The following is a 27,500-nucleotide window of genomic DNA, read 5'->3' as shown; positions in this document are numbered from 1 at the left end:
TGTCTTGACTGACTGAAGTCAAGGGTATAGGGGCGTGTCTTGACTGAATGCAGCCACTGTTCATGTCTTACTCTTGGGCCGATACCTGCACATGAAACATGACCAGAGGAGAAGAGACCAGAGGAAAAGAGACCAGTGGAGGAGAGACCAGTGGAGGAGAGACCAGAGGACGAGAGACCAGAGGTGAAGAGACCAGAGGAAACGAGACCAGAGGAGAAGAGGCCAGAGGAAAAGAGGCCAGAGGAGAAGAGACCAGAGGAGAAGAGACCAGTGGAGAAGAGACTAGAGGAGAAGAGGCCAGAGGAGAAGAGGTCAGAGGAGAAGAGGTCAGAGGAGGAGAGACCAGAGGAGAAGAGACTAGTGGAGGAGAGACCAGAGGAGAAGAGACCAGAGGAGAAGACACCAGAGGAGGAGAGACCAGAGGAGAAGAGGCCAGTGGAGAAGAGGCTAGTGGAGAAGAGACCAGAGGAGAAGAGACCAGAGGAGAAGAGACTAGTGGAGAAGAGACTAGAGGAGAAGAGACCAGAGGAGAAGAGACCAGTGGAGAAGAGACCAGTGGAGAAGAGACCAGAGGAGAAGAGACTAGTGGAGAAGAGACTAGAGGAGAAGAGACCAGAGGAGAAGAGACCAGAGGAGAAGAGACCAGTGGAGAAGAGACTAGTGGAGAAGAGACTAAAGGAGAAGAGACCAGTGGAGAAGAGACCAGTGGAGAAGAGACTAGAGGAGAAGAGACTAGAGGAGAAGAGGAGGTCATGAGATCAGCTTAGCGCTCACTCGTCTGAAGGCTTTAGCAGTGTGAGCAGACAGGCAGGGTGTGCTATGTGGGTTTTTATGGTGTGATCTTCAGAGCAGTCTCAATGAGTCAATCTAACTGTGCGTTCACACCGAAAGCGACGAGAGCGACACGGCGACCGGAAGTCATTCATTTTCAATGAGAGTGAGCGACACCCAGCGACGCGACGCGATTTTATCGCTTTCGGTGTGAACGCACAGTAACAGTTCAGTGTATATAAAATTTTGTGATGACACACAGATGTGTGCACACAAACACAGTCACACCCACACATGATCACACACACACACACACATAGTGACACATACACACCCACACACACACACACAATGACACATACATATCCACAAATATACACACACACAGACATGCATATGCCAATGTCTTCAAGGCATATCTGATGGGAGTGTGACTGGGCCAACCTCACTAATGCACAATGTTACAGCAACGCTCTAATTCTGAGCACTAGCCAATCACCACGGTTTAATTCCAAGCACTGGCCAATCACCATGGTTTAATTCTGAGCAAGTGACACCTTAAAGGCCTTAACTACATTAATACACTGTAAACAATACATTCAGAGAGGGAGGGTTGACACACACACTCGCACACGTCCCCCTTGTGTGGTGTGTGTGTGTGTGGTCTGTGGTGTGTGTAACACTGTCCTTTTCCTTTACTGTCACTGTGTGACAGCGTGGCGGGCACACACACACACACAATTATAGCCTTGGGGGAGGGGAGGTGCACTGAGAGAGAGAGAGAGAGAGAGAGAGAGAGAGAGAGAGAGAGAGAGAGAGAGAGAGAGAGAGAGAGAGAGAGAGAGAAAAGAGGAAGACAAAAAGAAAATTCTAGTTATTTAGATTTATATATCAAAACTGCAAACCACAAAAAGAGAGAGAGAGAGAGGGAGAGCGAGAGAGAGAGAGGGAGAGAGAGACACAGATGAGGGGGCAGTTCAGTTCAAACTTGAGGCTCGAATTAGACTTGTATTAGACTTACATTAAACTCATATTAGACTCAGACCTGTATTAAACTTATATTAGGCCCATAGTAAACTCATATTAGACTGGTACTAGACTCATGTTATGCTCATGTTAGGCTCGTATTATGGCCCATTTCCACTAGGGCCTGCTCACGGTTTGTGAGTGTTTCCATTAGTACCAGGTCCCAGTTTGCCGGTACCTTCGGGTACTTTTTTCGTACCTACTCGCTCAAGGTTCTAACCGTTCCAAAGCGGAAAACTTCTGTGACGTGGAGGAACAGCATGACACTGATTGGCCAGGGAGTGTCGTCACAGGTTGCGTCACAGGAGAGTGACTCCTCCGCTATGGACTCCTCAGCCATTTTTAAAACCCAAGGAGCGAAGTCTGTTCCCTGGTCAAACGCCGAGGTACAAACCTTTCTGTTAATAATCAAAAAATCAAAAAATCCAGAGCGATCAAAAAATCCAGGGCGAACTGGACGGGGCCACTAGAAATGTAAAGGTTTTTAGCGAGGTTTCCGCGCTAATGGCCACTCATGGCTACCAGCGGTCCGTTCAGCAGTGCCAGTCGGTCCAAGCTAAAAAAGCTTAAAAGCGATTACCGGGCGGTGAAGGACCATAACGGGCGCAGCGGAGCAAACCGCAAAGACTGGAAATGGTTCCAGCAAATGGATGTCATATACGGTCACCGGCCAGCCAGTAACGGAAGAGAAAACGTGCTGGACACGACAATGTCGGTGCTGGAGGCCACGGAGAATGGTGAGTGAATTGTGATTTCAGTTTTACTAGGCTCGTAAAAGATGTAATATGAACATAATATGAACGCATCTATTGTAAACACAGGAATTTAGAGCTGTGTTTGTAGTTAATGTTACCACCAGTCACTACTGTACAATTGCTAGCTCTTAGCCTTGCTAGTTGCTAGTTAGCTGTAGCCATAAACAAAGCATGAGCAGCGATGGCGTGCTACACATTTTGTGCAGTTACGCTATATTGTTGTTGCTTTCACGGGAATGCTTGTGTTTAATATTTGTTATTTTTTACGTTCAAGATTCCCCTTCCACTGACGAAGCGTGCGGAGTTGGCGGAAAATGTTTCCTTCAACCGGGCTTTCCTCGGGGTGCTTGGCGAACTTGTGAACACCATGCGAGACAGACGCCAGTAAAAGAACACAAAATGTTGCTTGTGGTACTATAAATATTTATTTCATATAAAGCTATACGTTATTTTTAGGTAATTTGCTTTTTGCACTTTTTAAAACTATAACTATATTATTTACATATTTTGTACTTTAAATATCTATATTTCATAATAAAGTTTGATTTCATTTGATTGTATGACTGATGCTTGGGTGTGTTCACCCTGTTTGAGTAATACCAAATTATTATCAATAATTAGAGCAACCACATACAATAATGAAGATAAAGATAAATAAGATACAATAATGGTATGTGTTAAGGGGCATCGACCGGTGTTGTGGACGCATACAAATGATGTCACGACACTACAACCCGCGCGCCAACAGCGACTCCACCCACATTGTGGTGGTCCACCGTTGTAATGGAAACACAACGCAACCGTACCGTTCCGTTGCGAATCGATCCGTATCGAACCGTGCCACGCCAAGCAGGCCCTTGTGGAAATGCGCCATTAGACTCAGACTAAAACTAGACTGGTGATGGCAGGGTGGGCTGTGAGCTCCCTGCCTATAATCAGGCACAGTCACCAGGCCAGACGCCAACCTGGGGATGTGTTCTAGTAGCAGCAAGTCAGAGGTCACTCAGGTGTGACCTATGGACCCTTTTCCACCATTCAAACAGAAAGACAGACACTCCAAACCAGGGGTGCCCACAAGTTTTCGGCTTGCGAGCTACTTATAAGATGACCGAGTCAGAAAGATCTACCGGGGTGGCGGGCGAACGTAATTTGTTGAGTGGATTGCAGATTGGCTACCGTGAATGTCAATCCAAATACAACCGTCACTGCAGATGTGCGATTCATCTACTACTATTTTATGTGACGAGATCTATGCACGTTCCTTCGCGATCGACCGACACTTCTTTCGCGATCGACCGGTCGATCGCGATCGACGTAATGAGCACCCCTGCTCCAAACCAACAAAGTGAAACAGAACCAGGCCTCACACCTCCATGACACGCCAGCGGCTCTGGTTACACCCACACACACACACACACATCTGACGACACACTTCCTCGTCACACCATCACAGACACGTCTGCGGTTCAGGAATAAACACCACCACCCACAGTTTCCCTGCCCTGCTCCACCCTACTGTGGAGGACACACCAGGCTGAAGGGAGGTCATCTGAGCCAAAACCAGACCTACACCCACCCAACACAAAACCAGATCTACACCCACCCAACACAAAACCAGACCTACATCCACCCAACCCAAAACCAGACCTACACCCACCCAACCCAAAACCAGACCTACACCCACCCAACCCAAAACCAGATCTACACCCACCCAACCCAAAACCAGACCTGCACCCACCCAACACAAAACCAGATCTACACCCACCCAACCCAAAACCAGACCTGCACCCACCCAACACAAAACCAGACCTACACCCACCCAACCCAAAACCAGACCTACACCCACCCAACACAAAACCAGACCTACACCCACCCAACACAAAACCAGACCTGCATCCACCCAACCCAAAACCAGACCTACATCCACCCAACCCAAAACCAGACCTGCACCCACCCAACACAAAACCAGATCTACACCCACCCAACCCAAAACCAGACCTGCACCCACCCAACACAAAACCAGACCTACATTCACCCAACCCAAAACCAGACCTACACCCACCCAACACAAAACCAGACCTACATCCACCCAACACAAAACCAGATCTACACCCACCCAACCCAAAACCAGACCTACACTCACCCAACACAAAACCAGACCTACACCCACCCAACACAAAACCAGACCTGCATCCACCCAACCCAAAACCAGACCTGCACCCACCCAACACAAAACCAGACCTGCATCCACCCAACCCAAAACCAGACCTACATCCACCCAACCCAAAACCAGACCTGCATCCACCCAACACAAAACCAGATCTACACCCACCCAACACAAAACCAGACCTACACCCACCCAACACAAAACCAGATCTACATCCACCCAACCCAAAACCAGTAGCACTGGGAGTGTATTATAGAGTTAGAGGCACATGACACAACCCCAGTGCAAACAATACAAACCATGTGACCCTTGTGTTGTTAGGCAGGAGACCGTATCATCATACAGTCTGCACAGCACTCATATAAAATAAGGTGTGATATTCAAATGACACCACAAATCAAATGTCTATATCAAATGTCAGAATCACCTGCCCTCTGCTCTAGACCCTCAGCGCTGTAGAGGAGCACCCTGTGTGTGTGTGAATGAATCACAGCACTGACAGAAATAAGCCTTAATAATGCAACGCTCTTCATCCTCATCCTCAGCTTCATCAGCTGTCCACCTCGCCACTCTCTGACAACACAGAGAACGGTCTAATAATGTGTGCTATAACCGCACCCCACCTCCACACACACTCCCACACAGAACAGTTCCAACATGCTTTAAAGTTACACTTTGTAGAAACTCGACTGGCATCTGTGTTGGCAGCTACTGAAAAAGAAACAATCATTACTGCATTCCAACGGGAGAATAGAGTCCAGGAAAGTGTGTGTGTGTGTGTGTGTGTGTGTGTGTGTGTGTGTGTGTGTGTGTGTGTGTGAGCCTTTCAAATGGATCAAGTTTTTGCCTCCTGAGAAAAAAATCGATCAGTCTAAAAACAGCAGCAGTGCTGGGTGAGGAGAGAGGATGGAGAGGCATCTCCCCATACACGTCTAGTCTCCCGGGGCGACCATGACCTGTGTCCCATACACGTCTAGTCTCCCGGGGCGACCATGACCTGTGTCCCATACACGTCTAGTCTCCCGGGGCGACCATGACCTGTGTCCCATACACGTCTAGTCTCCCGGGGCGACCATGACCTGTGTCCAATACACGTCTAGTCTCCCGGGGCGACCATGACCTGTGTCCCATACACGTCTAGTCTCCCGGGGCGACCATGACCTGTGTCCCATACACGTCTAGTCTCCTGGGGCGACCATGACCTGTGTCCCATACACGTCTAGTCTCCCGGGGCGACCATGACCTGTGTCCCATACACGTCTAGTCTCCCGGGGCGACCATGACCTGTGTCCCATACACGTCTAGTCTCCCGGGGCGACCATGACCTGTGTCCAATACACGTCTAGTCTCCCGGGGCGACCATGACCTGTGTCCCATACACGTCTAGTCTCCCGGGGCGACCATGACCTGTGTCCCATACACGACTAGTCTCCTGGGGCGACCATGACCTGTGTCCCATACACGTCTAGTCTCCCGGGGCGACCATGACCTGTGTCCCATACACGTCTAGTCTCCTGGGGCGACCATGACCTGTGTCCCATACACGTCTAGTCTCCCGGGGCGACCATGACCTGTGTCCAATACACGTCTAGTCTCCCGGGGCGACCATGACCTGTGTCCCATACACGTCTAGTCTCCCGGGGCGACCATGACCTGTGTCCCATACACGTCTAGTCTCCCGGGGCGACCATGACCTGTGTCCCATACACGTCTAGTCTGAGTCTCCCGGCGTGGCGACGCTACATGTCTAGACAGATGCTCCCATGTTTCCTGGTGTAAGCTACATGTCTAGACAAAGGAAGACATTTTCCTTTACCATGTACATTTTCCTGTACCATGTCTTTACCATGTCCCGGCGTGGCGACGCTACATGTCTAGACAGATGCTCCCATGTCTACTGGTGTAAGCTACATGTCTAGACAGATGCTCCCATGTCTCCTGGTGTAAGCTACATGTCTAGACAAAGGAAGACATTTTCCTTTACCATGTACACTGACTTAATTGTCTACTGTTTTCTTAGTTACATCACCAACTTCTCAGAAGAAGTTTCACAACCTCACATAAAACAAAGCATTCCTCTCAGAAGACGCTTCACACCCTCACATTCCACCCGTGTCCCTCCGCCTCCGCTGGTCTTATCAGCCTCGCCCATTAAGACCAGTGAAGACACATCAGTAAATAACTTTTTTCTGCCATTTGCCGAGCATCTGTCCTTCATGTGTGTGTGTGTGTGTGTCTCAGCAATTATCGGGAGTCTGCACATTTGGAAAAGGCGCTGTTTTCTTTATCCTTGAAATCGCACTTGAGAAATTAACTGTATACCACGCTGGATGTTTTTTAGCAATACTTTGTTTCCTGATGTTATTTACTGTATATGGAATCAAATAAAGTATAATATGTGTGTTTGTGGGGGGGGGGTGGACATCGAGACACCACTAATTACAGAATGAGCAGCAATGATGGGAGACACTAACCCGAACACTCACACACACACACTCACTCACACACACTCACACACACACACACACACTCACACACACACACACACACACACACACACACACACACACACACACACACACACACACACACTCACACACACACACACACTCACACACACACACACAGCCAAGTACATGAATACATGAATGCAAACAAATGAGCACACACACACACACACACACACTCATACGCACACGCATGCTCACACACACGCACACACACACAATTAATCACCAGTGTATTCGACAGACCATTAAACACAATACAACAGATTAGCTTTATACCACTAAATTACCCAGAGGTATAATTAGTAAGTCTACATTACCCAGATGTACAATTACTAAGTCTACATTACCCAGAGGTACAATTACTAAGTCTACATTACCCAGAGGTACAATTACATAAAAACACAATTACAGAATCACTATACAACTTGCCTTTAAACATATAAATGATTATAAGTCCTTGCTTCACCCATTAGTCAACCACAGCTGTGTTTAGTGATGGAGTTTAAAGGCTCCGCCCTGTAGTCGTGACACCAGTGTGAGGGCGGAGCCTCCCGTCCGGCCCTGGGTTTGCATACAGGCGGAGCGGACCTCCCAACAGACCAGCGGGTAAATAAAGTCTCCTGTTTCACTGTAGTGTATGCAAAAAATGTCAGCATAGCCTGATTAGAGATATGAGGTGTGCGTGTGAAGACATGAACACCATGAGTGAGAGAACCCCAAACATGGAGTCTACTGTTTACTATTTACTGTTTACAGTTTACAGTATGTCATCCGCTCTTCAAGTACTTCCTCGTCTGTATTCTGAGTTTTCCGGCTTGCTCGTCTGGTCGTACCCTTATTTGTACCTCTGCAGCAGAGTTCTGGCGGAAACACGTACACACTGCGCTTGTTAAAAGCCACCTTTTAGAAACCAGGATGATCCACAGCCCGGATCTTCCAGAACCAAACACAACATGGTGCCTCCAGTCCCAACATCTCTCTGTCTCACTGCACACGTCACTGTCGTGTTAATATAATCGTGTTTAATACCTGCTCGGGGACGAAAGCCAAACATTAGTCTTATGACAACGTCAAACATTTCCTGTAACCAAATTAAGAAAAACTCCCACCTTCAAATAAACAAACACATGCAGTAAACCTAAAAATAAATGTGTTTTTACACAAAGACATCGTTGGTCTGTAAAATGTGTCTGTGGGCTGTGAGATACTGTAAAGATACTGTAAAGATACACCAGCTCACAGCAGGAAGGAATTCTGGGACATCTGCTTGCCCTTGTTACAACACGACCAGATGATTATTTAAACCCAGGACATTATAACCATTCATTCAGCAGCTGCCTAAAGAGCTTATTATGTGAAAATGAATGTAATTATGGAAAACTAAATTGTCAGGAAGGGATTTTAAATGCTTCTATCAGAATCAGAGAACAGAAAGAACAGAGTGTGCAGAGCACAGGTAGTGTGTGTGTGTGTGTGTGTGTGTGTGTGTGTGTGTGTGTGTGTGTGTGTGTGTGTGTGTGTGTGTGTGTGTGTGTGTGTGTGCCTTCTGTTCCTTCAGCTACAACTGGCTGCTTTTGATGGTAGCTATTTTAATCTTGCGGCAGTGTGTTTGCGTTTGTGCGCATGTGTGTGTGTGTGTGTGTGTGTGTGCGTGTGTGTGTGTGTGTGTGTGTGTGTGTGTGTGTGTGTGTGTGTGTGTGTGTGTGTGTGTGTGTGTGTGTGTGTGTGTGTGTGTGTGTGCGCGCATGTCATGTCCTCTTTTTTTATTTATTTCATTTAATTGTTTCTACCAGGTGGATATTTCCTGTTCGCCTGCTGCTCCAATGAAAACGTGAACAAAAGAAGAAAGAGGACATAACAAATCCCGGAAGTGTGTGTGTGTGTGTGTGTGTGTGTGTGTGTGTGTGTGTGTGTGTGTGTGTGTGTGTGTGTGTGTGTGTGTGTGTGTGTGTGTGTGTGTGTGTGTGTGTGTGTGTGTTAGGGTTATGCTGTGACCTCTCACATGTCTGACTGATGTCACACAGAGAATGAACGTCTGAGAGGTGGTGGTGATCTTCCACACACAGCCAACATCATCACCTTCCTGCAGAGGAGCACAACTGGGAGGTGTGCAGAGAGAGGAGGAGACAGTGGAGACAGGTGTGGGGGAGACAGGTGTGGGGGAGACAGGTGTGTAGGTAAGACAGGTGTGTGGGAGATAGGTGTGTGAGGCAGGTGTAGAGGGAGGTGTAGAGACAGGTGAACAGACAGGTGAACAGACAGGTGAACAGACAGGTGAACAGACAGGTTGAGAATACTGCTTGGCTTGGCTGAACTGGTAAGCTGGTAAACTGTAGGCTGGACACAGCTCACTGAGGCTCCAATACCAGCCTGTCATACTTGTACAGTTATAAGTAACTAACAGGCCTGTCATACGTTTCATGACACCTTCCCTTTTATTTCCTCTGATCTCTGATCATTAAATTCAAAGATATTATATGTAGCCACAAACGTGGACCTAAACAACAACTCAAACAGCACTGGTGGCCCACACAGGTCCTGGTTCTGGCGTGAAAACACAGCCCCTCCCTGCTCAGAGCTGACAAAGAGCTCTCAGACACCACAACACATCTAGTTAATACAGGTCTAACATCTGTACTAAGATTAGACTAATGACCAGCTCAAATGTCCCAGTCTGGAACACCTTCATTCACACAGATAATGTTACTCTTTCACGTTTCCCAGAATCCAGAATGCACACGTATCGTACTGTAATGTTTTCCCTGATATAAAATGACTACATCTCTCTGTAACGTGTTCACTGCTCTGAAACGCACACACGTCTCTCTGTAATGTGTCTAGTAGTCTGAAACACACACACGTCTCTCTGTAATGTGTTTAATGCTCTGAAACACACATACATCTCTGTAACGTGTCCACTGCTCTGAAATGCACATGTCTCTCTGTAATGTGTTCACTGCTCTGAAACGCACACACGTCTCTCTGTAATGTGTCTAGTAGTCTGAAACACACACACGTCTCTCTGTAATGTGTCTAGTAGTCTGAAACACACACACGTCTCTCTGTAATGTGTCTAGTAGTCTGAAACACACACATGTCTCTCTGTAATGTGTCTAGTAGTCTGAAACACACACACGTCTCTCTGTAATGTGTCTAGTAGTCTGAAACACACACGCGTCTCTCTGTAATGTGTCTAGTAGTCTGAAACACACACGCGTCTCTCTGTAATGTGTCTAGTAGTCTGAAACACACACGTCTCTCTGTAATGTGTCTAGTAGTCTGAAACACACACGTCTCTCTGTAATGTGTCTAGTAGTCTGAAACACACACACGTCTCTCTGTAATGTGTCTAGTAGTCTGAAACACACACACGCGTCTCTCTGTAATGTGTCTAGTAGTCTGAAACACACGCGTCTCTCTGTAATGTGTCTAGTAGTCTGAAACACACACGTCTCTCTGTAATGTGTCTAGTAGTCTGAAACACACACGTCTCTCTGTAATGTGTCTAGTAGTCTGAAACACACACGTCTCTCTGTAATGTGTCTAGTAGTCTGAAACACACACACGCGTCTCTCTGTAATGTGTTCCCTACACTCAACAGTCCAGCTAGCACCATCCTGTTTACTAGCCTTTTCAACACATGCCTTGAAAAGCGAATAGGTCAAGCAAGCTTCCTGTGGTCTTTCCTGTGATGGTGTGAGAGAATGAAGTGTGTGTGTTGCAGGACACAGGAGGACAGAATTTCACACTCAGCCCAAGAAAGACCTACAGCTTCATATCTCTCTCTATCTCTCTCTCTCTCTCTCTCTCTCTCTCTCTCTCTCACACACACACACACACACACATAATGTTAATGTTCTGTCCTGTAGTGTTATATTGTGCTGTTGTCCTATAGTGTTACACTGTGCTATATGGTCCTGCATTCCCGTGTTTGTACTAAGAGTAAAGAGTAAAGGTGGTGTCAGGCTAAGGGTGGAGGTGCACTGCTACACGTCTTCTGTCCCTCAGCTGCTGTAACATGCTCATACCATGCTGGGTATCTTTCTTGTCCATCCTTTCCTTTCTTACTCCTTCGTCTGTCTCCATCTCTTCCTCTTCCTCTCTCCATCAACCCCCCTCCACGGTTGGAGCTCCTCTGTGATGCAGTACTATATAACGATCCTCAGTGCTCACACGGACTGTAGGTGCTCAATATGTCACACATTCTACACCAATCACAGCCTCCATCTGTGCTATGAAGGTCAGAGTAATCACCATCCTTTTTCAGTGGAGTGCGCCGTCTGTCTGACTGTCTGGCTAGCTGCCTGTCTGTCCGTCCGTCCGTCCGTCTGGCTGCCTGTCTGTCTGTCTGTCTGTCTGTCTGGCTGGCTGTCTCACTCTGTGCTGTTGGAATTGATTTTTCCTCCATGTACAGGCTACCTTTTTCACTGCTGAATCAAAGACGTTTGTTGGGCATGAATAAGTCATTTTAAAATAACAAACCCTAACTCCAGTTAAACAACACACCGAAGCCCTAAAGCTATGCGCCTTAATGTGGAACACCAGTGTAAGTTCAATTTAACAGATGTAAGAGACATCAGAAGTATGTGGGTGTGTATAGGTTCTTAATCCCATCATCACTTCAGTGATTTGGTATATATGTAATACAGCAAGCAGCTCTAGCTCAGAACATTATTACCACAGAACCAAAGATGTATGACACACATTGTTGCCTCACCCGACTCACACCTGGACCAACTCTCTGACAGTAGAAGTTGAGAAACAGGGGCTGTTCAACACAGTGGTTTTAAACAGCAATTTGATCATCATTTGATCTCTGTGTTTGATCTCAGTCACAGTTGTGAGTGAGGTCAGAGGTCAGGATCAACTCCACCAAAAACCGTGACGATGTTCACGGCTCTAATGGAGAACGCCCGTCAGCATTAACAAACAGGGTTTGTCAAAACATCTCCTTACCAAACGCCCTTTCTTCAAACACTCAGGGGCAGCTGAGGCCAGGAGTGAGGCGTGAGGAAGTGATGCGGATGACATGACGGGCTTCCTACAGACAAAACATCACACAGCCACAGTATGGTGCAGCACATCTTTAGAAAAGGCCTGGGTGTCGAGCCGGGGTTAAGATTAGAAGAGGAAGTGAGTGTGTGTGTGTGTGTGTGTGTGTGTGTGTGTGTGTGTGTGTGTGTGTGAGAGAGAGAGAGAGAGAGAGAAAAGAACAGGGTGATGTTTAGGGTTGACCCCTCCATTTGCCTTTGGAGGCACCCGTGATCCACAGCGAGCGCCACACACACTGACCCAGGATCAGTGTGAGGGATGTGAGGAACACTGGCCTCTGCCAAAGCCCATGTTAGGGTCACGTTAGGGTCACGTTAGGGTCACGCTAGGGTTTCGGCTCCACACAGAGATGCTACATCAGGACATTGGTGGAGAAACACCACGGAGCAGATCAGCACCGCGTCTGTCAGGTGTGTGTTTTGTGTGTGTGTGTGTGTGTGTGTTCTCTGAGATCTCATTTCACGCACTGTGGAAGCCGTAAACTGCAAGAAAAACTGCTTTGTCTTCACTAAAGCCAACCTTGCAACGGAAGGCACTGTTCCCGTGCCATGCGTCAGAAACACCGCAGCAGCGTGTAAGCGCACGTGCAACCGACGCTCTCTCGCGCTCCTCTTTCTTAACCTAACGCGCAGGTCACAGGGAAGAGACTCCGTTCGTTCCGACGGCGTTTCTACTGTACATGCACTGGACCATAACGTTACATAAAAGAATGCAAATAACGATCAACGTTAAGCTAAAGTAACGTCGTGCACCCAACTCGTAATTGCGACGCACTGAGGCTCAATGCATGAGTGTCCAGCCCGTCTCGAGGTGAGATTTATTAAAGATATGGCTGCTTTCTAGAAAACATGCATTGATTGAAGCCATGCAATTAAGACTTCACCAAGACAGAGACGCTTAGAGGCGCAGCCGTCTGTTTCTTACCTTGGAAGTTTGCACCAGCCAGTAAAGCGCAGTGCAAGGTCCGCGTTCACCTCGACGAGCCCGCTATGAAGGTGCGAGAAGTTCAGACCTCCTCCCCTCGCGCGCCGTGCCTCGCGCCTCGCCGCCGAGCTACAAGTGGCGTCTCCAGAGCGCGTGCGGAGTTTCCAAACGCCCCTGCGTGCGGATGTAATTCTCACGCGCGTCCTCTCGCGCCAGGCGGTGCGCGTGTACCGGGGGACCGACAGAGCGCTGCTGCCCTCTCGGTGTCTGCACGTGTCAACACTCAACACTAGTGCACACTCAACACTACTGCACACTCAACACTAGTGCGGGCGCTTTGTCCCCCCGCAGTGTCGCGGTCTGGCAGTCTCCGACGTCTGGTGTGTGTGTGTGTGTGTGTGTGTGTGTGTGTGTGTGTGTGTGTGTGTGGGTACATACATACTCAGGCATGTACCAACAAGGCGCGCGGCAACGTTACACATGCAGTCTGCAGTGCTTTACACCGGCTGCGATCGACAGGGGGAAACAGATGTGTGTGTTATTGTTGTTGTTATTATTATTAGTATTATTATTATGATTATTATTGATTAGTAGCGGATGCGAGTATGAGGAAAGTAAAACCGACAGACAACGGCGCCAAAAAGCTGTTTCGATATGTGAGAGCGTTTGAGCCCACATCCTGAAACTAGCAGCACTAACAATTGGAGTGTAGTTATGTAACCTTCACTAACATCAGCTCAACACATCACTCTTAGTGCCCTTAGAGGACAGAGCACACGTGCTTTTAAAAACACACCATAAAACATACTGAAAATGTACTCAAAATGCATGGTTTTATTTCGGTATGTATTAACTGATGTTCAAGCTGCAGGCTGTTGTGCTGGATGAGGTGTCGTGACAGGTGGGTCCAGGTGACGGTGTGATGCTCTCGTGAAGGCGGGTGGCGCATCGCAGGGATGAGAATTGAATGCGTTGTTTTTCGGAACTCTGAAACTTTTCACCTGTCCTCATCTAGTTGAGCCCACCAGCAGTTGGAATTCACATGCACACTGTTCACACTCACATCCTACATCTAGCCCGTCATTGTATAAATTAAGCTTTACATTGCCAGAAAAAACAAAACTTAGTTGAACTGGGCGGGAGAAGGATAAAAAGAAAAGAGAAAAAACTGTTCATTCCCCCCACAAGATGGCGCTGTTGTTCCGTCCACCAATAGCGCATCTACAGTCTCCGTCATCTTCACACTAGAATAGAGTCCACAGTTTTGTGCATATTTATAGACACCATAGTTTGCATAAGATTTTCACGAAATAATGCACGAAAAGTCTCGAGTGTGGCCAGACTCCAAGACCCGCAGGCTCCAGCACAGGCGACCAGTACCACCCCGGACCACTAGGGGGTCTGGATATGCAGATCTCCAGTCTCCTCCTCCCGTAGTTGCCAGGTTCGCGGTTTTCACACCAAATTGGGCTTGTTTGAAAATCCAGCAGCGGGTAAAAATTCTGGAGTCGCGGGGTGCGGTTCTTTGGGCTACTTTTGAGTTGGGCTACCACGGGAGTTACAAGTGAACACTAAGAATCGATCGCGATATAATACTTAATTTGTCTCCATTTTACACTCGCCACCCCCCCTCAACAACTTTGGGCTTTGGGCTAGTTCAGGCTGCTGAAGGGCGGGTTTTACACGGACTTTGTGCGGGATATTTTTGTAGAACCTGGCAACCCTGCCTCCTTCTCCTCTTCCTCTATCCTGGAGCTCAGAACCAGAGAGCGACATGGCGTTTCTCCACTCCACGTGCAACACCCGCCAGTTCCTCTTTTACTGCTGAAGGAGGATGAACAACCCACGGTAGCTTTTTACAGGTAAGCGCGCATTTGCAACACGAACGCGCGGCGTGTTCACGGTAACGGCGCGTGCACACCGCGTGCTCCGTAAGGTGCGTATACACCGACCGGGTGTTCGGGGCGCCGTTTGGACCGGCGTGGTGGAGGTCAGCAGGGTCACACACACACACACACACTACGGTGGTCAGCGAAACGGACCGTGTACTTAAGGACAGAGCTCGTGACTTTGCACGTGCGCATTGTTCTAGTAGGCTCCAGTTTATTACTGATGCTGCGTTCTAGTAGGCTCCAGTTTATTACTGATACTGCGTTCTAGTAGGCTCCAGTTTATTACTGATGCTGCAGTTCTCCGAGCGCGCGTGTTTGTGTGTGCGCATGTACGCGCGAGCGAGCAGCGCTCAGATACATCTGGTTTCTTCTGTCGCTTCTGCAGTCCGCCTCCTGACCCAGACCAAAGGTCCTGACCCAGACCAAAGGTCCTGACCTAAAGACAAAACGGCGAGAAGTGTGTGTGTGTGTGTGTGTGTGTGCGCGCGTGCGTGCTGAGTGGCATGCGTCATACTTCAGTTAGTCCAGACCTGATCCATCACGCTCAGGTAATAATTGAGTCATGAACTGCTTGTTGAGTTCATGTGCTAGACCAGTTATATTTGATGTTTCCAGTCTGGTTTCACCTGTCCCATCACACACACACGCACTATATTTACAAAAGTATTCGCACACCTTCCTTGACTCGCATATGAGATTAAGATCTCATTCGTAGACAACAATCGGGTGTTTGGGGCGCTTAGACGCCGTTTGTACAGTTTGTTCTCCATCAGATTGCCAGATGGAGAAGCGTGATTCATCACTCCAGAGAACAGAGTCCACTGCTCTAGAGTCCAGTGGTGGCGTGATTTACACCACTGCACTGCACTTGGTGATGTATGGCTTGGATGCAGCTTCTCGACCATGGAAACCCATTCCATAAAGCTCTCTGTGCACTGTTTCAACTAATCTGAAGGCCACATGAAGTTTGGATGTCTGTAGTGATTGACTCTGTAGAAAGTTGCTGACCTCTTCACATGTGCTTCAGTATCTGCTGACCCCGGTCTGTCAGTTTACGTGGCCGACCACTTCATGGCTGAATTACTGACAGTTGACTGTGGAATATTTAGGAGTGAGGAAATTTCACTAGGTGTGACCTGCAATAGTTGCTGATTCGACTATAGTCGACTATACCCCCTAGTCGACTATGAACGTCATAGTCGAATATACCATTCTAACTGCATGGGGGTGCCCAAGAATGCAGCTAAGCATTAGTTGTTACATGAAATGTCTTTGTTTTCGTTATACATAGCCTTTTGTCAAATAAAATCATCACCTAATTTCTGTTAATAAATATTTTAAAATGATGTTTCCGCATTAACAATAGGCTTCTTCGTTACTACACAGTCATAAATCACACCCTGCAGTTGCACAATCCAAATCAGTGGAGCTGAACACGCTACAGGATAGTCAACATCTGCCGAGATTATAATGGCTAATAAAAAAAAAACTTCAAAAGTATTTTGAAAAAGATGAAGATGAATCAAACAAAGTAAAGTGCAAGTTATGTCATCAACGTCTTTCATGGCATACCATCAACCAACATGGCATACCATTTAAAACGGGTAAGATGAGAAAAAACAGTTCAGCCGTTTGTCGTTTCGGTCGTGTCGTCTCCTTTCATCTCGTCGTGTCTCGGCAAGTAGGCCTATAAACATGTTTTGTTGTTGTTTGCTTTTTAAACCCCGTTTTGCTGTTGTGTGGCAATTTTTTAAATATTTTCAGGCAGGCATATTTTATTTAAAATAAAAGCTGAATAAAGCCAATCTACCGTGTTTATTCATTTATCTGAGTGTTTTAAGTTTTTACTTTGAAGTGGAAAAAAGTCCTGAATGAGAACGGGATCCCGTTTAAGGTGCTCTAAATAATAAAAAAAAAAACCCGGATTCGACTATTAGTCGACTAAAGGGAAAATCTGACGAATCGGATTCAACTATGAAAATCCTTAGTTGAACACACCTCTAAATTTCACAGTTATATATCACAGTTCCACGCTGGAATTCACTGAGCTCCTGAGAGCGACCCATTCTTTCACAAATGTTTGTAAAACAGCACGGCTTGGTGCTTAATTTAATAATTTTGTACACCTGTAGCCATGGAAGTGATTGGAACATCTGATTCCGATCATTTTGGATGGGTGAGCAAATACTTTTGGCAATGCAGTGTATTTTTCTGTGTGTTTGTGTGTGTGTGTTTAGGGGGGGCACTCCTGTTGCCAGTGGTAACTGCACTGTTTAAACACAACGCCAGATATAGACGACGTGCAGCCCTCTCTTTTACGTAAGCATTACCACGAGAAGCTAACGCTGCCGGCTTGAGGTTGAGGTTGTGTTCAGAATTGTTCTTTCTTTTCTTCTTCATCTGTAATGGACATACACAATATGACAAAGCTAATGTAATGGTCACTATGCAAATGTAATGTAAAACGTCACTATGCAAACTGGGTGGATAGCTTTTATTCGCACTCGTACTTTCTGTGCTGTTACTTTGAAGCCTGCATGAATTCTAGATACTTCCGTGCATTTCACAATCTTCCATGCATTATCGAAACCTTGATTTTATGTGGCAGGATGTTTGGTTGTGTGAAACCAAATCTCTGGGTTCCTGTCTCGTGCCAGCACACGGCTTGCACGTGGATCACACTCTGTTTGTGTAGTTTCTTCACGCCAGATTCAGCTGCGTGTCTGTGCTGAATCGCTCTCACGCCACTGCTAAAACCGCCTCACGCCACTGCTGAACTTCGAGTCGTTTCTCTCCAGTCTGGGTTGGTCTAGCCTGCTGGGATTGGCTGTGTGAGCTCTCTCCACCCTCTCCCTGGACACATGGAGATTTTTGCAGGATTTTGGAGCAAGAAATGTTAGCAGTTTACCAAGAAGTGCTATTCTAGGAACAACCTGCTCTCTGTTTGTAAGCCAAGTGTGTGAGCCAAGAGGCTCGAACTGTGAACCCACCATTTGGGTTCTGCTCACTGGGATGTGTATACTGGGACACACGGGCCTGGTCTAAAAGAACACAGATCCAGTCCCGTGACCTTCCAGGCAGGAGGACCACTAGGCTGGTTTCCCAGAGCTGGTTCACAGAACCCTTCCTAGTCTGACCTTCAAAACAGAAGACTGGTGCCATTCCCCCTGCAGCTGCCCGTGAGGGCCTCCAGGGGGCGCCAGGGTGACCGCAGATGTGTGGGACACCTGGCACAGTGGAAGCTTGTACCAGGTGACGGTGTCATTCCTCAGAGGCCCCGCCCCCTCACAAACCCCACCCACCCACATAACGCCATCTGTTAAGTCCTCCAGAGGCATCAGGGCTGTAACACCAGACTACCAAACGGGAAGGGATCCCACACACACACACACACACACACACTCAGCTGTCACTGTTTATATAGTGTTGTTTACATGCGGCTCTAGTTTATATCAGGCCTGTAGCGTGCTAAATGCTTTAAATATCTGCTCACGCCACCCTGTGAATACAGCAAGAACAGAAAAATAACACGTCAGTGTTCTCCTGTGGACGGTGAGTTCTTCTGTCACCTTTGCTGGACTGAATTGCAAGATAACGTGATAACCAGCCACTGTACTTGTGGTACTGATTAGAGATACTGACACTAGATCTGATATGGCAGTGTTACGGCACACATGGATAACTGCCTCAGAACATGGTCATACTGGGGTCTTGGTTGATTAGTGTGATGTCACTGTGATGACGACGTGTGGGTGTGTGTTTCTCGTGTTGTGCATAGCAGGGGTAATCTGTGTGCGGCTTCTGTGTGTGTGTGTGTGTGTGCTTTGCCTCTGGCGATGTGCTGAGTTTTCGGTTCTCAGGTCTGAGTGGCTGTGGGGGAGGGGTCGTTTAACACACACCTGTCTGTGTTTGAGAAGACCTGACAATACCTGCAGACTGGCCTCGCCTGCAGGTGAAGGTTACTAGAGTCCTGTGTGTGTGGAGTTGAGCGTTAACGGTGGTGTTTTTCTTCTGCTTCTAGGTCCCCGTGTGTGACGATGAAGCGCAATAAGGATGAAGAACCCACAGACCGGTGAGCTTTGTTCTGAGACTTGTGTGTTATCGTCAGGTGTTGACAAGACGAGCTGAACAAGATGTACAGGTCCTGGAGATGTTTTGTTCTGAGGATTGGGACCGGCGTGGATCGTTTTTGAGGTTTGGGATGGGCGGTGATCAGTTCTGAGCCTGCCGTGGCCCCTTGAGTAATGTAATGTAGCTTTCAGAGTTCTGTGAGTGGTTGGAGATTTTGGGCAGGATCCTTGCGAATCGAGAGGTTTTTGTGAAGCTGTGGTGTGGCGGTCCAGTCGTGGGTCCGGCCCCTAACCCTCCTCTTCCTCCACAGAGGCTACATTGTTGGAATCATCTTCTTCGTGCTTGGACTAGGGACGCTGCTACCATGGAATTTCTTCATGACCGCCTCAATGGTAATGTTGAAAAAGTTTAGAATGTGTGTATAACATGTTTATAACATTTACATTTATGGCATTTGGCAGACGCCCTTATCCAGAGCGACATTTTTATCTCATTTTTTATACAAGTGAGCAATTGAGGGTTAAGGGCCTTGCTCAGGGGCACCTCAGTCATGGCCTCAGGTCTGGGGATCGAACCCACGACCCTCCGGTCACAAGACCAGTTCCCTAACCACCAGGCCATGACTGCCCATAACGTATGTAGCAGGGATGGTGCAGAAGCACAGGGGTGTGTGTGTGTGTGTGTGTGTGTGTGTGTGTGTGTGTGTGTGTGTGTGTGTGTGTGTGTGTGTGTGTGTGTGGGTCTCTACTTCACTCACACTGCTCCAGCCCTGCTGATCAGAGAATGTTGCATTTACCCCGGGGTGTGGGGTGGTAATACAGTTAATGAAGTTAATAGAGTTAATAGAGTTAATGAAGTTAATAGAGTTAAGATTCAGTTGCTATGTGCGTCAGAGGAGACTGGTGTGGGGGGTGTGAAAACGTACTGGGAGTTGAGCTGGTCATGGAAGTGTTAATGTAACTCCGTTGTGTGCTGGGCTCAGTATTTCAACAACAGGCTGAATGTGACGGAGTGGGTGAACGTCACAGCCGCCCCCAGGAAGGAGTACTACTTCAACAACTGGATGACTCTGCTATCCCAGCTGCCCCTTCTGCTCTTCACGCTCCTCAACTCCATCCTGTACCCACGGTGAGATGCCCTCTGACCTCTCTCTCTGGATCTCGTGTAGCCGTGACCCTGGTGACCTCTCTCTGGGTCTGTTGTAGCTGTGACCCCAGTGACCTCTCTCTCTCTCTCTCTCTCTCTCTCTCTCTCTCTCTCTCTCTCTCTCTCTCTCTCTCTCTCTCTCTCTCTCTCTCTCTCTCTCTCTCTCTGGGTCCTTCAGGATTTCGGAGAAGGTACGCATCGCCGGCAGCCTGGTCTTCATCCTACTGCTCTTCATCCTCACCGCCGCCCTGGTGATGGTTCCCATGGAGGAGGATCGCTTCTTCTCCGTCACCATGGCAACGATCTGGTTCATTAACTGTGAGTGGCCATTTATCATGGAATTCAGCCCCAGGTTAGTTGACATCCACCGTTGACATCCACCGGGCGAATTCCTTCAGTTTCAAGTGGGATTTAGATACTATTTCAGTCAAAATTCTTAAAAGATTAAAGCGTGTGTGTGTGTGTGTGTGTGTGTGTGTAGCGTTCGGGGCGGTGCTGCAGGGTAGTCTGTTTGGGCTGGTGGGGCTGTTACCCGTGCGCTACAGTGCTGTGTTCATGAGTGGACAGGGCCTCGCTGGGACCTTCGCTGCCGTAGCCATGCTGCTCGCTATAGCAAGTGAGTCACACACACACACACACACACACACACACACACACACACACGCATGCAGACACACACACACACACATGCATGCAGACACACACACACCATAATCATTTAATAGTATTGTTCTGTATACTAATACATACTGTGTGTGTGTGTGTGTGTGTGTGTGTGTGTGTGTGTGTTATATCAGGTGAGGTTGATGACAAAACTGCTGCCCTGGGATACTTCATCACTCCATGTGTGGGGACCCTCGTTACTCTGATCAGCTATCTGCTATTGCCCAAAATGGTGTGTGTGTGTGTGTGTGCGTGCGTGCACATAATGACAGTGTTGGTCATGTGTAGCGTGTGTATCAGTTACATAATGACAGTGTTGGTCCTGTGTAGCGTGTGTATCAGTTACATAATGACAGTGTAGGTCCTGTGTAGCGTGTGTATCAGTTACATAATGACAGTGTTGGTCCTGTGTAGCGTGTGTATCAGTTACATAATGACAGTGTTGGTCCTGTGTAGCGTGTGTATCAGTTACATAATGACAGTGTTGGTCATGTGTAGCGTGTGTATCAGTTACATAATGACAGTGTTGGTCCTGTGTAGCGTGTGTATCAGTTACATAATGACAGTGTTGGTCCTGTGTAGCGCGTGTATCAGTTACATAATGACAGTGTTGGTCCTGTGTAGCGCGTGTATCAGTTACATAATGACAGTGTTGGTCCTGTGTAGCGTGTGTATCAGTTACATAATGACAGTGTTGGTCATGTGTAGCGTGTGTATCAGTTACATAATGACAGTGTTGGTCATGTGTAGCGTGTGTATCAGTTACATAATGACAGTGTTGGTCCTGTGTAGCGTGTGTATCAGTTACATAATGACAGTGTTGGTCCTGTGTAGCGTGTGTATCAGTTACATAATGACAGTGTTGGTCCTGTGTAGCGTGTGTATCAGTTACATAATGACAGTGTTGGTCCTGTGTAAAGTGCAGCTCTTCTCTGTGTTACAGGAGTTTGCCAGGTTTTACCTGGACAAGACTAAGAAACAGAGGTATGAGCTGGAAACCACCAGCCAATTGCTGTCCAAAGGTACTGCGTAACACACACACACTTCACAGCCTTGTCCGTCTGCAGCAGGGAGCTCTGGGAGATGTTTTGTATTATTGCTGAGCAGCCAACATAGACACCATGTTAGTGTTACTTCTGCTGAATGGATCAAACCTGCAGTGTCTGGAGAAGGAAGGGCGTTGAACTTCCATCACCTTACGGTTCCCCTCCCACCGGAGTGTCGTACACACTCCCTGCCCTAAACTCCACAACACCGCCTCCTCAATATCAGAGGAATCAAGTTTGGAGCTGCTTGATAAGATCTTGAGAAGTGAGAACATGATGTCCAACGTGTCAACAAAGCGCTTTCCTGCACTCGGTTTAATCTTCTCCAGTCAGGGTTCGCTGGAAATCTGTCCTTAATCTGCGAAATCACCTCGCTGTATTTTAATCTCATCTGGTTCAAAGTCCTCCACTGTGTTCCTGTGAGACTATGTTCACAGTGACTGGATCAGGTCTCACACACGCACTCTGGACCCACACGCTTAACGTTACAGGCATCTCCATTAACAATGAAGCCCCATTTGTAAAGGGTCTTTAGGTTGGTGAATGCTAACACACTAAGGCCAGTGCCTTCACCTCAGTTCTGTGACGAGAAGAATCTGGCTTCATTAGAGCTCACCCACCCCGTGCTGGCCTCACGACACCTCTGAGATCTTGTGCTCTTCCGTAAGCTGGAGAAGATGACCGTTTCCTCTCAACAATCATCTGGACAGTGTCGTAAAACGCGGCTCTCTACTGTCTCAGGGCGCTTGTAGTGTTTTTTCAGTTCATTTTTATCTAGTATTTTTTTGTGTATCTGCACAAAAATCTATTGGAAAAAAATGTGGGACCGACTCAATCAAATTGTGCATTTACATATTTCCACCAATTAAAAAAGGAAATATTTATTTATCATTAGAAATCTTAATAATTGGTCCCTTCTCTCTTTCTCTCTCTCTCTTTCTTTCTCTCTCTCTCTCTGTCTCTCTCTCCCACTCTCTCTTTTTCTCACTCTCTTTCTCTCTCTCTCCCACCCACACACACACACACACTCTCTCTCTCTCTCTCTCTCTCTCTCTCTCTCTCTCTCTCTCTCTCTCTCTCTCTCTCAGAGTGTTCTGATGGTGGCGGAGAGCTGAATGATCAGGCCAGTTGTTCTGTCGCTAACAGCAACCCCTGCAGTTTGTCCAGTGACCATGGTGACAGTTCTAGACAGGCCTTTGTCAGCCTGGAGGCTCCTGTCACCATGGAGACGAAGAGCTCAGTCCTGGAGGTGTTCAAGAAGGTGAAACCGTGGTCTCCTCACACACTCATTAAATACTGGGGGTTATGAGGATGATGTGTATTTACCCATCTCGTGTGTGTGTGTGTGTGTGTGTGTGTGTGTGTGTGTGTGTGTGTGTGTGTGTAGATCTGGGTCATGGCGTTTTGTGTGACCTTTGTCTTCACAGTCACACTCTCGGTGTTCCCAGCGGTTACGGTAGATGTGAAGACTGCTTACCAGGGAAAATGGGGTACAGTCAATACAGGCCTCACACACACACGCTCACACACACACACTTATAAATACACACACACTCACATGCTCATACATACACATACACCTTGCCCTGGTGATTGCTCAAGTACCTTCAATCACCAAAAACCAAACACACACATGCACACACTCCTCAGGGTTCGTACGATCATGAAAAACCTGGAAAAGTTATGGAATTTGAAAACAGCAATTTCCAGGCCTGGATAAGTTTTGGAAAAATAAAAATACTCAAATGTTTTGGAAAAGTCATGGAAATGTGACACAATAAATGTATGTTCTGATGACCGGAATAAAAAAAAAATATATATATAATATAGCCATTTTTTTTCATTGTGCGGACCACTAACGTAACTTCACACGTTGGTTCACTGCGTTAGCGTCGGACTCCAAGCGGAGCTGTAGATTGTACTTTGATGACATGTAAATCAGCGTAATGCTGGTAAATGCCGATTCAACAATGGCTACTTCAGTTGGACAAATACAAGCTGTGGCTTGAGAAAGACAAGGACACGGGGCGTGCAAAATGTGCACTGTGTGGGTAACCAATTGGTTAATGACGGTGTTAGAGACTGAAAAGTCCGTCGTAAAGCAGCTTTCGTCGTTAATCGTGACCCTAGATTTACATACGCTTTAATCGTACATACAGTGTAGAAAAAACTAACAATGTTCTCGTGAGTGCGTACAGCGTGAGAAAGAGCGATCACGTTGTCGAGATGGGCTGCGGTGGAGGCTGCGCTGCCTCAGCTTATCATACCCAACACACTACTACACTCCACTACACTCCACAACACTCCACTGTGCTGCCACTGCACCTCCGCGCACCGCGCAAAATAAAAAAAAGTCGGTCGTAACTCCGGTTTATATTGATATTGAAAATATGGTAAATATTTATTTTTTTCAATTAAACCACATGGCTTTATTAATTCATTAATTTATAATCTACTGTGGAATTTTGGCCTGGATTTTTTTCTTATTTTTCATGTCTACATATATGTATAGTCATTAACTTTTGCCTCAAAGTCATGGAAAAGTCATGGAAATTAATTGTCAAAAAAGTGTATGAACCCTGCCTCCTGCTCTCCCACGTGTAGTTTCATGTACCGTGTCTGTGGTTCTGTCCCAGAGCGATATTTCATCCCCGTGTGTTGCTTTCTGGTCTTCAACCTGATGGACTGGATCGGTCGGACGGTCACGTCTCTCGTGCAGTGGGTGAGTAGAAGCTGCTCGCAGTTCTCATCAGTGTGACGACGAACTCTCCTGCCCCCTATATGCCCCCTATCTGCCCCCCTATCTGCCCCAGCCTGGGAAGAAGAGCCGTGCGTTTCCGCTGCTGGTGGTGGCACGCGTGGTCTTCGTTCCTCTGCTGATGCTGTGTAACGTCCAGGACAGACACTTCCTCCCGGTCTTCTTCTCTCATGACATCATCTTCGTCATCATCATGATGGCGTTTTCCGTCTCCAGCGGCTATTTCGTCTGCTTGTCCATGTCGTACGCGCCGCAGTGAGTATGACACACACACACACACACACACACACACACCATTATCAGTGGGAGTTATCATGTTCTGAAGTACCCCCCCCCCCCCCCACCCCACCCCCAGGCTGGTTGCCCCTGGTGACGGGGAGACGGCTGGGGCCCTCATGACCTTCTTCCTGGCTCTGGGTCTGTCTGTGGGAGCCGCGCTCTCCTTCCTGCTGCGCGTCCTGGTGTAGCTCCGCCCACCTCCACCCCCCCAGTGCTGAATGTGGAGAAGCCCGGTCAGCGTAGCCCAGAGGGTCAGGCGACCCAGAGGGAGCTCAGGGACGAACGACCCCCCGTGGACGGAGGGTCACTGTTGCACCCACCCGGTGGCCATTTCAGTATTTAGTATAAATTATGTATGAAAAACGCCTAAAACACAAATCCTGAATTTTTATGTTTTTACAAACACTGAAAGCCGTCTCATTTTTACGTTATACAAAATAATATATAATAAGGAATGGCCTGTATTTAAATGCAAGTGCAATACTGCTAGTCTAGTGAAACCCAACTAAACTTTGAATTATACCACATTGGACGGCCAGAAGACTTTTCTGATGATTTAGTTTTTTCCTCAAACTGTTTTCAAAAAAACGTTTCCAAATGTTGAGTTGAATCGGACCTCATGGAGTATTTCGGTTTTGTTTGTTTGTTGTGCTCATCTCCTGTGAGTTGTCTCTCACTATGGCAACAGAACAATATCACTGTAAAAATGAGAGAAAAATCTGGAAAGGGGTGCTGGTTCCAGCCTCTTCCTTATTAATCAAACCCAAACTACATTACCCATAAGCCCAATTACACTGCTATCACCCCACTCTATCACTTCTGACTTCTGTAAGGAAAAGAAAGCATTGTCTGGGCTCTTGGTTCATTGGTCACTTCTGAAACAGGAAGAAGACAAGGGTGTTTTCGTTAAGTACGTGTTTGTTAAGTGTGTGTTCACCGGGTTATGAGACAGGACCTCTTCAACTGCTTGGTTTGCAGTTACTGGTTCAAATGAGGATCAAAGGGGATCAGTACACACACACACACACACACACACACACACATAGGACCAGTGGGATCTGAATGGTGGATATGAATCTGAGTGGTACATTTTTAGGTTCTTCTGTTTCCAGACCAAACAATACAGTTGTTGTTCTTGTCTGCAAACAGAAACGTTTTTATTTTCTTTGTCAAGTACGAGATGTTGGGACCAACTGAAGATTGATGACATTGTGATGGTGTGATTGTGGAGGTTTAAAGGGAACATTGTGATGGTGTGATTGTGGAGGTTAAAGGGAACATTGTGATGGTGTGATTGTGGAGGTTAAAGGGAATATTGTGATGGTGTGATTGTGGAGGTTAAAGGGAATATTGTGATGGTGTGATTGTGGGGGTTAAAGGGAATATTGTGATGGTGTGATTGTGGGGGTTAAAGGGAATATTGTGATGGTGTGATTGTAGAGGTTAAAGGGAATATTGTGATTGTGTGATTGTGGAGGTTAAAGGGAATATTGTGATTGTGGAGGTTTAAAGGGAATATTGTGATGGTGTGATTGTGGGGGTTAAAGGGAATATTGTGATGGTGTGATTGTGTGGGCTAAAGGGAATATTGTGATGGTGTGATTGTGGAGGTTAAAGGGAATATTGTGATGGTGTGATTGTGGAGGGAATATTGCATTTGCAGAATTAGCCCTTTGACTAAAACTGATAATTAAAACAGCTTTTTCACTCATATACACAGTGTGTGGTGTTCATCTTAATCGGCACGCTTCGTTGGACAGATGTTAGAAATGAGTGTGTGTGGGTGTAGCACCTTTAACCACAACACCCAGCACCACCTCTGTTTTGTTTACTGAAACTCTCACCCACCCGGTGTCTGCGGTCTGGTTCTGATGCGGTGTTTGCAGGCGACTGTAACTCACGTGGTTCGTTAGGGCTGGCGTCTCTGTGGGCTTTGAACAGATGACGGCGTGGTCCCCTGATCACTCATCTCTCCCTCCGTAAAATGATTTTAGCTATAGTGCTGTAATATTCTCAGGTACTAGTGAACTAGGGTACTAGTAGAATCTAGCGTGGTTTCAGGTGTATCTGCTCCACAGACCTAGACTATCGTAACTGTCCTTTGAACATAAACGTGGTACAAGCTTGTTTATTGTGTTTTTTACATTGTTGTGTGTACACATTTCTATGACAACTCCATTTGTCATCTTCGCTTATTTATTTATTTTTATCATTGTTTTGTTACTAAACATGGACCACCCACCCCTGTGTCATTCTGCCATGGACTGAGACACGTGAAAATGAAATAATCTACACAACCGAGGTTTACAGGTTTTAGTTGTGTGCACATAGGAAATAACAAGTCTGCCCCCTGGTGGAAGAGTCAGTATTGCAACAGGCTTCCCTGTATAGAGGTTCACAATACACCCGTGTTCATCAGTGCCATCAGTTTGGCTTTACT

At 47.1% G+C, this 27,500-nt stretch overlaps 2 protein-coding genes across 8 annotated transcripts in view; one reads left to right on the top strand and one right to left on the bottom strand.

Moving 5' to 3' along the window:
* The window catches only part of LOC143525261 (RAS guanyl-releasing protein 2-like), a 45,567-nt gene extending 31,973 nt beyond the window's left edge, over window positions 1-13,594 (bottom strand). Inside the window, exons 1-2 of one of the 3 annotated variants that reach the window (XM_077018978.1) lie at window positions 13,206-13,592; window positions 9,232-9,328 (exon numbers count right to left, since the gene is read on the bottom strand). The gene's annotated coding sequence lies outside the window, so the exon portion shown is untranslated. Of the gene's footprint in view, window positions 1-9,231; window positions 9,329-13,205 lie in introns of all 3 variants that reach the window. The other 2 variants (XR_013133604.1, XM_077018968.1) reach the window with 2 other exon arrangements.
* A 1,272-nt stretch (window positions 13,595-14,866) lies between these two features.
* Window positions 14,867-27,500, top strand: part of LOC143525273 (equilibrative nucleoside transporter 2-like) — a 12,756-nt gene continuing 122 nt past the window's right edge. The window contains exons 1-14 of one of the 5 annotated variants that reach the window (XM_077018992.1): window positions 14,912-15,067; window positions 17,335-17,416; window positions 19,119-19,169; window positions 19,479-19,560; window positions 20,151-20,296; window positions 20,493-20,632; window positions 20,796-20,930; window positions 21,112-21,209; window positions 21,921-21,999; window positions 23,112-23,284; window positions 23,411-23,513; window positions 24,660-24,745; window positions 24,837-25,036; window positions 25,137-27,500. The exon at window positions 25,137-27,500 is cut by the window's right edge and continues 121 nt beyond it. In XM_077018992.1, coding sequence (XP_076875107.1) covers window positions 19,135-19,169; window positions 19,479-19,560; window positions 20,151-20,296; window positions 20,493-20,632; window positions 20,796-20,930; window positions 21,112-21,209; window positions 21,921-21,999; window positions 23,112-23,284; window positions 23,411-23,513; window positions 24,660-24,745; window positions 24,837-25,036; window positions 25,137-25,248 — 1,389 coding nt within the window. In that variant the 5' untranslated portion in view covers window positions 14,912-15,067; window positions 17,335-17,416; window positions 19,119-19,134 and the 3' untranslated portion in view covers window positions 25,249-27,500. Of the gene's footprint in view, window positions 15,068-16,482; window positions 16,702-17,065; window positions 17,274-17,334; window positions 17,417-19,118; window positions 19,170-19,478; window positions 19,561-20,150; window positions 20,297-20,492; window positions 20,633-20,795; window positions 20,931-21,111; window positions 21,210-21,920; window positions 22,000-23,111; window positions 23,285-23,410; window positions 23,514-24,659; window positions 24,746-24,836; window positions 25,037-25,136 lie in introns of those variants that run through there. The other 4 variants (XM_077019000.1, XM_077019024.1, XM_077019008.1 and 1 more) reach the window with 4 other exon arrangements.

The sequence above is a fragment of the Brachyhypopomus gauderio genome, chromosome 1 (assembly GCF_052324685.1).
Source record: "Brachyhypopomus gauderio isolate BG-103 chromosome 1, BGAUD_0.2, whole genome shotgun sequence".
Taxonomy (NCBI): domain Eukaryota; kingdom Metazoa; phylum Chordata; class Actinopteri; order Gymnotiformes; family Hypopomidae; genus Brachyhypopomus; species Brachyhypopomus gauderio.
This window is presented reverse-complemented; position numbering and strand designations above follow the sequence as displayed.